Source organism: Achroia grisella, unplaced genomic scaffold, assembly GCF_030625045.1.
Source record: "Achroia grisella isolate CSIRO2021 unplaced genomic scaffold, CSIRO_AGI_Agris_v1 utg779, whole genome shotgun sequence".
Lineage (NCBI taxonomy): Eukaryota > Metazoa > Arthropoda > Insecta > Lepidoptera > Pyralidae > Achroia > Achroia grisella.
In genome coordinates this window covers 3,981,043-3,997,948 of record NW_026713019.1, presented here as the reverse complement: position 1 = coordinate 3,997,948, position 16,906 = coordinate 3,981,043, and the positions used below count along the sequence as shown (strand labels likewise).

Here is a 16,906-nt window from a genome sequence, read left to right as displayed (position 1 = left end):
ATAAATGACAGACGTCACTAGTCAAACGAAACCATAGAGCTTTTTTTTTTTCATATTCGTCCATCTCCTTTTCAGTGATGGAACAGGCAAAGATCCTTAGACCGTACAGCCTAGTCTACGTTGAAACTATAGAGCATAGGGATACAAATGTGAAAGAATTTATGACGAAATGTGTATAACATAGTGATTACTTGCCCAATGTAGTTTAGTTTGTTGACTGGTATTAAAGGTTTCATTTTTGTACAGAAAACAACCAAATTATTTCATTTATATCTCTCCAAAACATACACCTTCAGCTTATATAATTAAAAATAAAATTTTAAGGACTTAATTATCTACGCAAGTTTTGGCTCTGCCATATTAGTATCTACATATATTATTATATAGTTATAATGATATAATATATAAAATACGTCATTTATATTTCATAATTGTTTGATTATTACTAATGATACCATTTTTAGCAATGTGCCATGTCAGGTTGACCTCCGCGCGGTACCCCCTGGAAAGCATTTTAATAAATTCCCCTGGTGATTATGCTATGATTGGTTAACTGACCTGATCTCATGCTTATCTTATTATTATTCATTGGTGCCAGCATCAAGTGTTGCAGGTGGGAGGACCATTCCATTATCATAAATGTGTACTATAATATTGTTTTAAATTATAACATAATTTATTCTTTCACAAATTTATTTCACATCCATGGGAATATAACACAAAATATCTACTTACAGAGATAGCACATCAGATATTAATATCTGCTAGCTAAAAAAACAAATATGACCTGAAGTGTTGCTCTTATGACTAAAATGTAACCTATTTGGATACATTTTAATATAGGGAACAGAAGATGTTCTTTGTTGCTTACAAACTATGCTGTTAAATAAACATTATCTCAATGTTATAAGTATTTATTATTATATTATTTAGGTTTCCATGTAAATTGCAATTAATTTGATATAAAAGTCAGGTTTTTTTTGGACGATAATGTTATGGACAAATATTGTGTACAAATTTTCTAACAAACACACCGAAAAATATAAGACTATAACTTAGAATACAACTTCTTTTTAAATTTGGTTGAAAAGTTACTATTAACTTTACAATAATATAAATCATATAAAGTATTGGCGCCTTATGAGCATATCCAAAAAATACCTACACTAACATATACTTTAACTTAACACAACTTATTACGTTTTAGCTAAGTACTTACAGTTTTATAACATTACAGTATAATAGCAGTAATCAGTTCACACAAATATCATTTTAAGATATTTATTATTACGAGTATATATTGCGATGTTTTTACAAATTACTGAAGAGTACCTTGTGGAAGGTAGATATATCCGGTTCTACATTAGAATTGGTACTATACAGAGCAGGTTTCGTGCCGCTTCTGAAAACATATGATTAATATATATATATATATCAGACTAGAAGTTGCATATGAGGATTGGGATAATTTGTGCCCCATACACTACAATGAACCAGTTATATTATGAGCTCTATTAAACACGATGAGATAAATATTTCTAACAAATATCTTCTGCCATTGGTAGCATTACTATCACAACATAGTTTTCAAAAAATATCCATATGATATCCAAGTTAAGCTTGTAGGACTATTTCGAAACTTTGAGTAAATAAAACTTTATTTCATAGTATATATTTAGTTTGCATTATGGTTAGTCCAACAGCATCTAAAATTAAACAAGCAAGTTTTAAATTGATGCCAGCACTTTTATAACACAGTAGTTCTATAATATAACGCAGTGAAAGAGCAATGGCTGTAGAAAGACGCAACATATTTGTTGTGACTTTCATTTTATCTTAGGATACCATCATCATCATCATCGCAGCCCGGAAGACATCCACTGCTGGACATAGGCTTCCGCCAAAAATCTCCACGACGATCGGTCCTGCGCTGCTCGCAATGCCTTCCAGTGATCTTGACTAGATCATCGGTCCACCTTGCTGGAGGCCTTCTCATGCTGCGTCTTCCGCTTCGTGGTCGCCACTCGAGGACTTTTTTGCCCCAACGGCCATCTTTCCTACGAACTAAGTGCCCTGCCATGCCTGCATGCTAATGCATTGCCACTTCAGTGTCGCAATTGTTTGGGCTATGTCAGTCACTCTGGTTATTCTGCGGACCTCCTCATTTCTGATTCGATCACGCAGAGTAACTCCGAGCATAGCCCTCTGGGTGACTTTGAGCTTGTTCATGACGACCATTGTTAGCGACCATGTCTCTGTGCCGTAAGTCACCACTGACAACACACATTAGTCGTAAACCTTCTTCTTAAGACACTGCGGAACTTTGGACGAAAAGATATATCGGAGCTTCCCAAACGATGCCCATCCGAGTTGTATTCGACGATTGACCTCTTTCTCGAAATTGGACCTATCTAGCTGGATCTTAGGATACCATTATATGAATAACATATTCTCTTAAAACTGAGAAATTTATACTTAAACTTCAAGTTTCAGATTGAAAATCATACACTTGAATTCAGGACTTGAAACTATATCACGTTATTTGTGAGTGTGGTTATGAAGTATCAGTATCTTGTCGCACGTATCTATATCTAATGGTCACTATTGCTGATTATAGAATAGGCGTCTCTAATGTTATACTAGGCCAAAAATTGTGAAACAGTGCCTATACTGACCTTGATGGTATTGCGTGTGGGCGAGGTGTTACAAGAAGACAATTCATTGGCTGACCATCCAATTGTCGGTTATGATATAGGTCTACAGCTCTCTGCGCGTCATCCAGAGTTTTATAAATTACTTCTGCTGTACCAGGACGTACCAAACGTGATTCTACCATCCCTCCAACATCACCAAATAATTCCTAAGAGATTAATAACAAATCAATATAAAATTTTGAATTTGTATGCTAAAATTGTCTACTAAAAAATATTTCTATAACATTCAAGAAATACAATAGAAGTTCTAAACTTTTTGTGTAGTTGTTAAGACCGTATAGTAATATAATGTCGTATTTACATATTATTAACTTAACACAATTTTTTTTTAATATTACAACCAGGAAAATTATTTTTAAAATGTGTAAAATTAGAATTATGGGTCTGCCAGTTCATTTATGGTAACAGTAATCGCTTTAAGAGGTCATCCATAGACCACAGTCATATAGATAAACAATATAAAAAAATCAGCAACTTGTTTGACATAACTGTAATGAAATGAAATTTACTGCGTAAATTGGGGATGTAGTGTCTAAACTAGACTGAAGTGTATTTATAAACAAATCATAGTATCTCTATTCATGTAGGTCTATTACAAACTCTTATGATGAGTCAAATCTACCATCCATTAGAAGTGCTTTCGATCTAAGAACAACTGACTATATTTAGAATAATCTATGGGCTATGTACCACACCTACCTGTAAAATCATAAACTTGTGTGTCTATATTATTTTGATAAAACATTTTAATAATACATACTTCAATATCTCCTCCAGTAACAGTGTTTCGGAGGTTGCTAACTATTATTCTATATTCTAAAACAGGTTTTTCATTTTTCTCTGTAATCTTTTCATTTCTGAGAGCTGCCATTGGTCTCTTTTTAAGAATCGACGGAGGTCTAGGTGGACTTCTTTCTTTTTCTGATAACATAGTTCTGCAATATACATATATAGCATATATCATATTAATACCATATTTTACACCTAATTTGGGTTTTTGAAATACAATCTAAACCCATGGGGTGTCATGTATTTAAAAAAATAATAAATACATATGTATTAATATTATCAACAATGCCCGTTTATACTAAAGGACCTAATAAAGAAATCAACCAACTTAAGCAACAGCTATAAATATAATGAATGTAATTTTATTTTATCACTAAATTATTATTACTAATCCTTACTAATATTATAAATGCGAAAGTAACTGTCTGTCTGTCTGTTTCGCTTTCACGCCAAAACTACTGAACGGATTTAAATGAAGTACTATTTTAATAAGAGACTATCTGTGTACCAAATGGTACACAGATAGTCTAGACCCTGAGAAAGGACATAGGCTTTTTAATGCGAAAAAAGGAAGTCGCGGACTTAGACATTGGTAGGCCTTACGAGGTAATAAGTTTAGAAAAGCGGACATACATAAAGTAACATAATTATTAGTGATGATCGATATATAGTGGTTTCAGGTAAATTCCTGTAGAAATTAAACCCCGCCCCATGCGCCTAAAACTGAAAAATCGTTTGAAATAATTAATATCTCAAACCAAAACATACCGATGCATAATTGTACTTTTGTTATCTCGAGTATCATTATTGTGAGCAATTATTCTCAGCTGCAAACTCGCTTTTCTGTTAGAGTCAACTTTTGGAATTATGAACTCTTCTTCGCCCATAGGGTCATCAATGAATTCTATATCATTTTCAACAGTTCTGACTATTGGTTTTGGTCTTGGAATTTCACCTGTTATAAAAAGCAATATTTAGTTTTTATTATACTCTAAACATTTTGTCACCTGTTATAAGTGTAGAAGTGAATATGGCACTAACACATTTTGGCACAACCAAACACTCTGAAATTTGGCTTATTGTTTTCGTTTTAAACCAGTTCAGCCATATGCTGCTGTATACAAGAATATGAAATTTTTCAACTAAGTACATTTCTTTAATCCTTTTACTAGTACATGATTGACAATTAGCTCATCCTCACAACAGGGAAATTGTTTAGAGGATGATAAGACTATACAAAATGAAAAGTTTTTTAAGGTATTGCAAATTTTCACGTACTTCTGAACTTCGATTCAAATGAACGGCTCTCCATAAATCTCTTGCTATTAGTTTGATGCCTAGTTGCCGCCCGTGAGTGGTTAAGAGGTTGTGATACCACCTGTCTAGAGGAGTCCATGAAAACTGAAAATACATGTAATCACTACAATTATCAGTAAGAAAAACTATATGGATATTCATTTATTAAATTCTGAAAAGGCCAAAGTCATTATACAATTATTACTTTTAATACAAAATTGGAACATACATAATGAAATTGCTATAACCAATCTGCTCATAAACTTAATATGTATAAGTCTCTTTTTATAATATTAGAGAATTAAAGATATATACACCCACCTCTTTCTTTATTTGAAATAGTCCGAATAAATTTACCCTGAGGTCGAATAAATTTACCCTGAGGTCGAATATCATATCTTCCTTGAAGTAGCGCCTATGTGAAATGAGAGTAGAGAATTAGTTTATATTCTTATCCATTCAGTATGCATAACTATTGCAATGTAATTAATATTTTAGATATGTTTTGTAAAATGTGCTCAGTCTCACCTATTTCAGCTGAAATGCAGCTTATTTTGTAAACCATGTTTTGGTGTCTGAGATAAGGCAGTGAAAATAAACTCATATTGCTACAAAACACTATTACAAAGTTTGGTCTATGATTAAATTAATAGCAAATTAAATTTAAGACTCCAAAATTTGTACATATAACTTTTATCCTTAGGTAATAAGTGATTTGACATGAACACATTCACTATTAATATAATTAATATATGAACACTATTAATATATGTATGTAAGCACATGTATACACACAGCATAAGTACACTGTCTCTCTCATAACTAAATCAATGTCAATGAACTTTTGTGTGAAGATATACTGCATCAAGCTTATGGACATAGGCTATCTTAAAAAAGCAGATGAAGTTGTAAACAATAACTAGTAAGGATTGAAAGAATGTTAGCAATCACTTTATAAAATAATTAATATTCATAAGTAAGTTATGTATCACAAATAAAACTATAAATTTATTTAACCTAACAATCACTTTTAGTAGCATAGTATAATACTTTGTTTTATCTCTAGGTATTTGAAAATTATTCAAGATCCTTGTAAAGAGCTTTTTGAGTATACTAATAGTACTGAAATTATGTTGTGATTGCATGGTATTAATGAAATAAGTGTAAATTCATAGTGAAATGAAAATTATGCACATTACAATTAAAAATTATATAATTTAACAAAAGAAAATATTCTCAAGCTAACCATGATAACAAAACATTAGGCTACTTTGTATTCAACATTTTAGTTATTTATATATTACTGTAACTGTGACTGTTAACTTACTCTATTCCTTCTAAGCAGATCAAGTTTTAGTCGAGCATCTTTTTGTTTAGCAAGTTCTGCTAATTTCTCTCTCGCATCTGATATCTGAGTTCTTTTTTTCGATATTATTTTGTTTCTGGCATCATTTAGTGGTAGTTTTTTACTTTGGTCTTGTTGTTTTGCCCTGTTTATCTTCATGGATCCTTTATGTATCTTTGTTGGTCTGAAATACAATAGAGACAAATTTGAGTGGTCTGTGCATATATTTTGTTCATCATAAAATAAGTCAATATATAAATTATTAACTATATATATAAATTATTTTCTAAAGTATTACAGCAATGTACTCAGCACTACGGCACTCTAAAAAAAACTTGTCACAGATTGTTCATAATGCTTAATTTATGTTTTATTTATAATACATATTACGAAATTTATTTATTTTCACTTCTGAAGTTATGAAATAGATTAAAAGAAATAATATTTATTATATGTTGTTATCAAATAACAAATACCTATCTCTTTTCTTTTTTTGAATGATATCTTCTAAACTCATATCTATGTACGATGACATATTGTTATTATTTCAAAATAAACAACTAATGTCTGATAATACACTTTTAGAAGGATTAAAAATTAAAGTAAGATTGAAATTGTTGAATGTATTTTTTACACCTATAAAAATAATGTAACTACCGAGCAAAAGAAAATGCTGCACAGAACAAAACCACAGACCATGCAAATTAAGTGACAGCACAGAACAAGTCATTAGATCATAGATAATAGAGATTTTGTAGAGATCAAAAAAAATTTTTCTTATCTGTGACTTTCAGAATTTTGTAACGGACACTAGGCATTACAGACTGTATAGTTTGTAATCTGTGCCATTACGTTTAACTGTGAACTGTGAATACTGTTATGATGTCTTTCTGATCTGTGACTGGGATTAAAACGTAATGATCATTTGTTGAGCGTGATAATAATTAATTATTCCATGTATATATATAATTATATATATATATATTTATTTCAAATAGAACCAATATCCTGGGATCATAAAAAATCAGAGAATGCAATTGAATATAACTCAAATTTAATATTTATTCATTGAATTTGTCCTTGAGCTGAAGTTGGAATAAATAATTATAAAAGAAATACTAAACTCATGAATAAAATGGATAGAGAAGATGGTGAAATGAGTGATGATGAAATGCTCGTCGATGATGTAAAAGAACTCGTACCTGATAATGATGTTAATTGTACTACGGTTAGTAGCATACGTACAAGTAAATTTATTGTATAGTAAGTCATTGTTACTTTAAGTGAACAATTTTACACTATTAGTATATAAATCGAAAGCCTAGATAAATTTGTTATTCATGTAAATGAACAAATTTCCTCAAGCAATGAAGTCGTTTTTTGTACCTTCTTTCAAACTGCACAGTCACTTGATTAGTTGGTATGAAACTCTGAAAAATTATTTTCTGATTTCCACTTAATTTCGTGGTTGAAGTGATTCTCAGTTTCATGTGTATTCTACCTGGCCTTTGGTTTGGTACACTGGTCATTACTAACGGTGTAATGCCTCCCATTTTAAAACCAGATTTTCTTTTTAAGATAAATATAGTCCGTAAATAAAGAGTTTAGGAAAGATCATTTAAATATGCAAACAGATATAATCGTATTTTATTATTTTAAAAATCATAGGTACATTCCTTTTTTATATTAACAAATTTAAATGGCCAGTAAGGTACCATAACTTCACATATCTATTCTAGATGGTATAAACTAATATCTTCTATTGAAGTGATGGTTCCTTTCCTGTGAAGAGAAATCTAGAAATCTATGCATGTACACCAATCAGCCGGCATAGCATTGCCAATCTTGGTTTGTATAAAGCCTTGGTGAACATATCTGCAATTTGGAATTCAGTACCAACTTTAACAATTTTCATAACTCCTTCAGTTATGGCTTCTCGTATGAAGAAATGTCTTGGCTTAATATGCTTGATTCTGTTATGGAACTCATAGGGTGGATTTAATGCAAGTTTTATGGCTGATTCATTGTCTAAGTATAGAACAGGAATCTTTGATGATTGCTCTATATTTTCAATAAATCGTTTAAGCCATATTATTTCTCTTGCAGCTTCACTTGCGGCTATTATTTCAGCTTCAGTGCTAGAGATTGACACCAACGACTGTAGTTGACTTCTCCATGATATTGGACCTCTGTAAATACATACCAGGCCTGTAGTCGATCTTCCAGAATTAGGATCTCCATCATGATCAGCATCGCTATAGCAGATTAATTCTTTCTGCGTATCTTGGCTGTATGTGAAATAGTAATCCCTTTTACCATTTAAATAACGAAATATTCGTTTCAGTCTTGTAATGTCTGCTTTTGTAGGAGCTTCTAAGTGTCCGGATACAACACCTATCGCATAAGAAATGTCAGGTTTTGTTCCTACCATAAGATATGCAAGGGCTCCAACAGCTTCTCTGTAAGGAAATGTGTTATCCCTATCTTCTTCTCTTAATTCAGACTCTTTCACTATTGGTGTAGCAACAGTTTTACTGTTCTGCATACAAAATCTTTCTAATACCTTCTTGGTATATGCACCTTGATGTACTTTAATACAGTTAAACTCCTTTTCTATTTCAAGCCCTAGAAAATAATAAGATTTTTTGTTAGTTTGGATTTTTATCTTAAACTGTTTCTTTACGCCTCTAGGAACTGATTAGTCAGCTCTTGTGATGTACTAGCTATCAAGCCATCGTCAACATAAGGGGCTAATAGTAGCCTACCTTCTCCGCTCTTCATAGAGAAGAAACAAGGATCTTCTCCAGGTACATACCCTTGTTCTATAAGGAAGTCTTTAGTATTAAAGACTTCTATAACTGTATAGTTGTTCCAACACAATAGAGCTTGTTTCAGTCCGTATAGGCTACGTTTCAACTTGCCTACATTGTTAGTTCCATTATCATACCCTTCAGGTTGCTTGACATAAATTTCTTCTTTTAGGCTTCCATAAAGAAATGCTGTAGAGACGTCAAATTGGGTGAGTATCATATTATCACGAGCAGCAATGCTTAATAGTGTTCTGATAGTGCTCAGTTTTGCGACGGGACTAAATGTTTTTTCATAATCGACCCCTTTCTTTTGAGAGTAGCCAACAGCAACAAGTCTAGCTTTATATTTGTCAGTTGACCCATCAGAGTTTCGCTTGATTTTATAAACCCATTTACTGGATATAGCTTTACATCCATTTGGTAATGGCACTAAGTCCCATGTTTGATTCTCTTTCAGGGATTTAATTTCATCATCCATAGCCTTTCGCCATTTGTCTTTATCAGCATATTTCATCGCATCTTTAAATGTCTTTGGTTCTTTTTCATGATTATAGACTTTTTCTACACAATGTAAAACAAATTCGTCAAATCTCGCAGGAGCTTTCATTTTAGATCGATCTCTTAAAATTATTCTCTCTTCCTCTCGAGGATTTTCATTACGAATTTCTTCCTGAGATAAGGTATCTTCTCTTAATAAATCATCTTCGTATGTATCTTGTTCATTCGTATCAATGTGTGGCAAAATGTATGCATTGGATACAATACCATGTTCGCATTCGGTAGTATCTGAATGTGTATAGTCGTTAGTTAAATCAATTGATACATTAGACTCGTCATGCTGTTGACTTAAGTCAGCTGGATCATTACAGACTCGAAGTGGGATGATCACTGATTTAGCAGTCTTACATACATATAGATGAAATTATAATCCCTACCGAAAGGGATTATATTTTCATCTATAGGATTTAATGTCTCTTCAAAGATTACATCTCTGGAGTTCATTACTGTCAGAGTGTTTTCTATCCAAATGCGATACCCTTCGTCCTCATTGTAACCTATAACAATACCTTTTTTCGCTTTCTTGTCCAGCTTTTTTCGTGATGCCTTTGGTACATGTGCATAACAATGACTTCCAATAATTCGTAAATGTTTAATCCTTGGCTTTTTGCCATGGCATAACTCGTAGGGAGTTTTCTCCAAATGAGTAGGACCAGTACGGTTAAGTACATATACAACAGTACTTGTTATTTCAGCCCATAAGTTTTCATGTAGTTCCCTTGTAGGAGTATGCATTATAGGTCTGACAGCCTCAACAACGATTCTATTATCACGTTCAGTTGCATTCTGTTGTGGTGTGTGAGGCATAGTACATCTATGCATAATGCCTTCCTTTTGTAGAATCTGTTTCACATCATCATTTACGAATTCACCTCCATTGTCAGTTAAGAATTCTTTAATAATGTGTCCTGTAGCTTTTACTTGAGCTATAAATTGTATCAGCTTTTCTTGGACTTCACTTTTCTTTCTAATTAAAAATAGATAGCGATACTTTGAGAAGTCATCCTTTAGTAATAGGAAGTAACGATATTTGGCATAGGACAGTATAAATGGTCCACAGACATCACCATAAATGCGTTCGCCTGGCTTTGGTGCTCCTTCTCGCGTTCCAAATTTCAAACGATGAGCTTTTCCATAGATGCATCCTTCACATAGGGTTCTGTGAGTAGGACGTACAATTTTTATGCCCAGTTCTCGTTCAACAATTTTTCTTACATCATCTTTGCTCTGATGTACAAACCTTTCATGGTAGAGCTGTAGCATATCTGTTGTATCAACTGCATTAATATTTACTTCGATTGGATTCAATGGTTTGTTTCGCAATCTTAGTTTATAGAGACCTCCATATTTTTCTCTTTCTCCGAGTAGGACAGGGTTTTTTTTTTTGAGGGTTGATAATGGAATGGTGCACCCGCCTGCGCTAACGCTTTACGCTGGCGGGGCACCAGTGGAGGATGATAAGATGAGCATGAGGTCAGGTCAGTTAGCCCATCGTCAAATTCACCAGGAATTTATCACGATGGCTTCCAGGGGGAACCGCGTGGAGGTCGACCTGACATGGTACATTGCTAGCAATGGGGTTATCAGTCCACATTACCACAGATAACATAATATTACATTACTAACAATACCCTTCCCCCCAGTAGGACAGGTTCTCCATCTAAAATCAATTGGCAGTTGTTTGTTTTTGATATGAATGTGCTATCGTTCAACCAATCTTGAGCAGCTAAGACAGAATAAAGATTTTTTGCAATTTCTGGAACTAGCCAAACATCATTTAAAGTTATCAGTTGCTTTCGACCATAAATATCTGCTTCCACTATTATGGATCCTTTACCAGTAGCAGCAATAGCATGTCCATTGGCAGTTGTTACTATATGTGACTTGTTTTGAAATCGTTCAAAATTTTCAAATACATCTGACCTGTTTGTGATATGGCTAGTTGCGCTATTGTCGATATACCATTGATGTTTATCAATGTTTCCCGTGTAGTTTACTTCAACACTCATTAGCATCATGTTAGCTTTGCATTTATTATTGTTGGAAGTATTACCTTGTTTTGACGTTGATGGTTTTTCTAATGTTAATGGACATCCATCAGCAATCCATTTGCGACAATCTTTAACAAAATGATTGTTCAGACCACAATAACTACATTTCTTTGACTTATCTTTGACAGTTACCTTTTTATGAAATTTAGACTTGCATTTACCTCCGGTAAGCGCGAGTGCTTCTTCCATTTCAGCTCGAGATCCTTGAGATTGTAATGCTCGTTCGTAAGAACATAGATCAACAGTTAATTTCTCTATACTACGATCCTTTTTTGCTAACAGCTTCCAACTTGAGATAAACTGGAAATATTCATCCGGACAGCTTTCTAAAACTTTACCCATTAGAAAGATTTCTGGTAGTTCTTTGACTCCTTCTTTCTCCATTTCAAGGGAGAGATCTCGCCATACATTCCTTAGTTTGGATAAATACGTGCCAATATTATCAGCAGGTTCCTTTACAAATTTAAAGAATGTCATAATTAAATCAAATGCTCGATCTTCTATATCTCCTTCGTAAATGCGGTGCAACTCTAGCCAAGCCTCTCTTGCTGTTTCAAAACGCATTACCTTCATGATATTCTCTTGTGTCAAATTAGTCGTTATAATAAGAAATGCTGTACTATCTTCTTTGCCATATTTTTCAAGCTCAGCAGTCGTAGCTCTATCCTTTTCTACGAAGTCTTTCTCAACAACGTGTAGGAGACCATGACCTTTTAGAGCTAGTTTTATTTGAAATTTCCATGTAACCCAGTTGTGTTCGTTTAGTGGTAAGACTTGAAACTTTGTATTTCCTTCCATGGTCATAACTATAGTTTAATCTTTTATCCACGTATACGAAAATAATCTGGTGTTAATAACTCTTAAAAAAAAATTTTTGCAATCGACCGTTACATGCGATTTTGCAATTATACACGATACTCTGCTACCATTTTAAGATAAATATAGTCCGTAAATAAAGACATTAAAAATCATAGGTACATTCCTTTTTTATATTAACAAATTTAAATGGCCAGTAAGGTACCATAACTTCACGTATCTATTCTAGATGGTATAAACTAATATTTCTGACTTAAATAATTATTTTAATTATTTCAACGAAGAATTATACATGTGTATTAAGATATTTTCTATTTATTTATTGTAGTGAGTGTGGTAAGGTATACCCTTATCACCAAAACATAAACGACACACATTATATATTGATGTAGATACTTCAAAGTATAAAATCTGGTAATATATAATGATAAGTAAAAAGACAGAATATCCTACAAAAATAAAAAGAAATATATAAAATCTAAGAATCATTGTTTTGGGTTCTATTATACTGATAATAGTTTTTATCCTCTATCTTTTATGAAACCAATTACATTTTTATTAAATGTATAAATTATTATTATGTATTGAGTAAGAAAGAAAAAAATTAAATATATTATATTCTAATTATTTTCAGTTGTACAGAGCAGGAAAGCAGGGTATCTTTATACAAAAACTGGAAAAAATTGATGCTTCAAAGATAGAAGAAAGAGCAAATAGATTTGGCTTAAATTTAACTGGAAATAGAGTAGTAACTCAAAGACAAATTGATGAACTTTATATAAATTGTGGCATTGAAGGTGGAAATGAAAGACATTTTCGTTTTGATGCTATCCATTTACATGGAGTTAATGGATTGAGTACTAGAGAAATATTTGAATATTTAGAGGATTATAAACCAGTGTCTCTGGAGTGGTTAGATGATCTCTCTTGTAAGTAATTATATAATAATAATAATAATAATAACTCTCACTCACACAGGGCCATCTAGTTCCATTCACTTATAGTTTCAAGCAACGCTTGTGATATGGGTACTCAACAACTGATACAAATACTTTAATCCACTTCTGGTTCCACAACAAAAATTGACTAATAATCCTGTCACCTTTGAATTAAATTCTTCTGGCAAAAATCTATACTTACATATAAATAAAATTGGAGTGTCTGTTTGTAATATTAAAATAACCATTCTTTACTACATGCATATAAATATAAATGTATATACACTAAAATAACATTTTTTACAATTTTTGTCTGTCTGTTTGTTCCGGCTAATATCTGAAATTACTGGACCGATTTTGAAGGGACTTTTTGACAGGTAGCGGATGTAATAATCCAAAATTAAGTTAAATTCCGTCTTCATTCTCATGGAATTTAACTTTATTTTTCATCTACAGTAGAGCTAGTTTAAAATAAGAAGAGAATTAAAATATGTTCAGTTTTTGCAAAGATTCCTTGTAGTGAATATCAAAGTTAATTATAATATTAAGTATCTTCTCCCAGTTGGTTGAAAATATACTGAACAATATTTTATTTACATTACAGAAGCCTTATTTTTTTAACATAATATATTATATCAACTATTACAAGAATATTACTACCGCATCATCACCTTGCCCTTTACATGGATTTACATATAATGTTTATTATGATTAGTTTTTTATTTTAGGTAATATTGTTTTTCAAGACCATATCACAGCAGCATTGGCAATATTGGTACATTCCCGTGAAATCAAAAGTGAAGAAATAAAAACTATGCTTTCTGAAAAATCCAATCATCATTGGAGGGAAGGTATGCCTCATCCAAAAAATGATTTAATATTAATGCGGTTTGCAACTAATGGAGATAAAAAAATTACCAAAAAGCAATTAGAAAATAAATATAAAAATAGAAATCATGATCCTCATAACGTGGATTGTAGTAGCAAAAATCCTTGGGGAGATCTATGCAAATCATGGGGTGTTTATGACCACCAAGAAGTTTTTCAAAGAAAACTGCCAAAGAATGATTACGAAGATGAAATAGATGAGAATAATAAAGTAGTGCAAATAAAAAATAAAAAACTAGCTATGCGCCTTGGTAAAAGAACATATGAAAGTGAGGACAGTAACTCAGATTCAGAGTGGAAGAAGAAATCCAAAACACCCAGAATGAGAATGCATGCTGATGATGAAGAAACAAAGCAAAAGAGCAAGCAACCTGTTCAGTTGTCAAGGCAGGAATCAGAAGAAAAAGAATCTTATGCTCCTTTGTCTATAGAAGTGATTAATTCTCATAGTAGTTACATACCAAGGGAACCAACAAAATTATCTGATAAATTTAGGAGCAATAAGAATAATGTGAATTTACAAAAAGATAGCATTCAATCTAGATTAGGCGTAAAAGTAAATTCTCAAGATCACCTTGATTATAGTGATGAGACTTCTTCAGATAGTGCTGATTATAACATCATGAGTAGAGTTCAAAAAGTATCTAGTAAAAGTAAGAATGAAGGTAGTGTGTGGTCTAGATTAGAAACTAAGCAAAGTAAAAGCTCTAAAAATGACTTGAGGCAAATTTTAAAATCACGGAAACATGACGATCTTAGAGACAGAATTGGTAAAATGAAGCAGTCTAATCTACGTATTGAGATAGACAATACTTATTCTAAATAATAATTTCTCAGATACTCAATCTTCTTATTTTATAAGTAGAAAATACTTGCATAAAAATAATAATATGCAAATTTAAAGGAAGAGGGAAATATGATATTTTCATCACTGAGTTGAATCAAGTATATACAGTGGCTTTGTTTATAATTATATACATAATGACATCAAATGGAGGTACTAAACACAGAATTCTGAACATAATCTTAGAAAATGTATCTAGCAGTAAAATAGACTAATTTATATTTTTTGCAGTTTTCGTAGTTGTGTTCAGTATTGTGTTGACAGTTCATGTAAAAGGTTACTTACTTAAAATCATGTATATTTTAGCCTATCGGATATAAATCAAAGAACTTTCTTTTTTGGGTATTCAATAATTTCAACACAGTATTATTGAGAACATAAAAAGCAACATTAAATACAATGTAATGTATGTAATGAATACACATTACATATTATTTAATTTCTTTTATGTATAAATATTAAAATAATATTTTCTGTTTTTCTTTTTTTTTTACATGTATAATGAGCCATAACTACTTAAAAATTGGTCATAATAAACGAAATGTTCTAAAGGAAGTCATTATATCCGAATTTTGAAAATTGTAGATGTAATTATAGTCTGATTTTTAATATCTCGAGACTAAGTTGACAGTTGAGAATGTCAATTTTTGAAACAATGCTACCAACTGTAGCGGGATCTAGATATTTCTGCGATACTTATTAGTTGAATCGTAATTTTTAATATTAGATGATTAGTTTTACAGCTTTCTAGGTAGTCCACAATATATTGTCAAAAATGAATTACATAGACGAGTGTTTCCATTGCTATTTTTATGAAACAACACAAATATATTGTTGTGGTTCCGTACATTTAATAAATTTCAAATTTGTAAATTTCAATATTTGTCTCTGAGATGAATAAAATAATGGACTATAGTTCTTGTTAACGGGTTGCTCAATATTAGCGTAATAATTATAAACAGATTCCATCCAATATATTGATAATACTATATCACTTGTATTTTGAGCTATTTCAGAGCAGCCAAAGAAAATAAAACCTATTTTCCATTAAAAATGATGACAATTTAAAGTCACACTAAACAAGTACATCTTACCAAATGTTTAATATTTATTCTATTCGATAGTTTCTCGTCCGCGTGTGATTTGATAGTCCGTTGATGGAGCCGGATGAAAGGTCGCATGTCCTGTCCTTACGAGGCTAGAGGCCTATATATATATGCCCACACTTGCAATTGGATATTTGACCCACCATAATAATTATTTAAATATTTATGGTGTCACCATAATTTTAAAATTAGAAAATCATATTTGTAGAAAGTCCTAATGAAATATTTCTGTATATTTTTTAGTTATACATAAAATCAATTTTTATAAATAAAGACTAAAACAGAAAGATGTTCTTATATTTTAATCCAGTTAGGTAAAGTTTAAATAGATGGTCGCATCATTTAATAATTGATTAGTAACTATGTTGTATATGGTATCACAATCATAATATTTTAGGAAAGTACCATTCCTTCTCCTAAACTGCAAACGTCCTTTATATGCAGACCCCATAAATCAAGCGAGCATAATAAAAAAAAGTGTAATATTAGAGACGCTATTATAACTAAATGAAAAGTATATTTTTATGTATAATTGTTGAAATTTCTAGACATACTGCTCGCAGTCAATCCCTAATTATATCAGACTTCAACAAACAACATACCGCCACGACTTATCTCAGATGGGGAAGTCGGCAGGCGTTATCAACTGTTGACGTTTTTTAAATCGGTGATGCATCCTTGCGCTAACGATATCTACTAACTCTGGCGGGTTACCAGTGGTTGAAGATAAGATGAGCATGAGGTCAACAGA

The 16,906-nt window shown here is 31.9% G+C and overlaps 2 protein-coding genes across 3 annotated transcripts; one reads left to right on the top strand and one right to left on the bottom strand.

The window, feature by feature from the left end:
• Positions 1-801: 801 nt before the first annotated feature.
• Positions 802-6,845, bottom strand: LOC131850702 (polymerase delta-interacting protein 3-like). Its single transcript, XM_059201022.1, has 8 exons — positions 6,621-6,845; positions 6,127-6,328; positions 5,121-5,214; positions 4,782-4,904; positions 4,272-4,458; positions 3,475-3,649; positions 2,676-2,860; positions 802-1,402 (listed from the first exon to the last, which is right to left on the bottom strand). Exons 1-8 carry the CDS (start codon positions 6,677-6,679, stop codon positions 1,312-1,314), a joined length of 1,116 nt encoding a protein of 371 aa, XP_059057005.1. The 5' UTR covers positions 6,680-6,845; the 3' UTR covers positions 802-1,311.
• Positions 6,846-7,022: 177 nt separating this feature from the next.
• On the top strand, positions 7,023-15,505 carry LOC131850694 (nuclear cap-binding protein subunit 3-like). Of its 2 annotated transcripts, none has more exons than XM_059201011.1 (3): positions 7,023-7,372; positions 13,022-13,308; positions 14,046-15,505. In XM_059201011.1, exons 1-3 carry the CDS (start codon positions 7,353-7,355, stop codon positions 15,029-15,031), a joined length of 1,293 nt encoding a protein of 430 aa, XP_059056994.1. In that variant the 5' UTR covers positions 7,023-7,352; the 3' UTR covers positions 15,032-15,505. The 2 variants fall into 2 exon arrangements, with proteins under 2 accessions (XP_059056994.1, XP_059056993.1); XM_059201010.1 differs by having other exon boundaries at positions 13,014-13,308.
• The last annotated feature ends 1,401 nt before the right edge of the window (positions 15,506-16,906 follow it).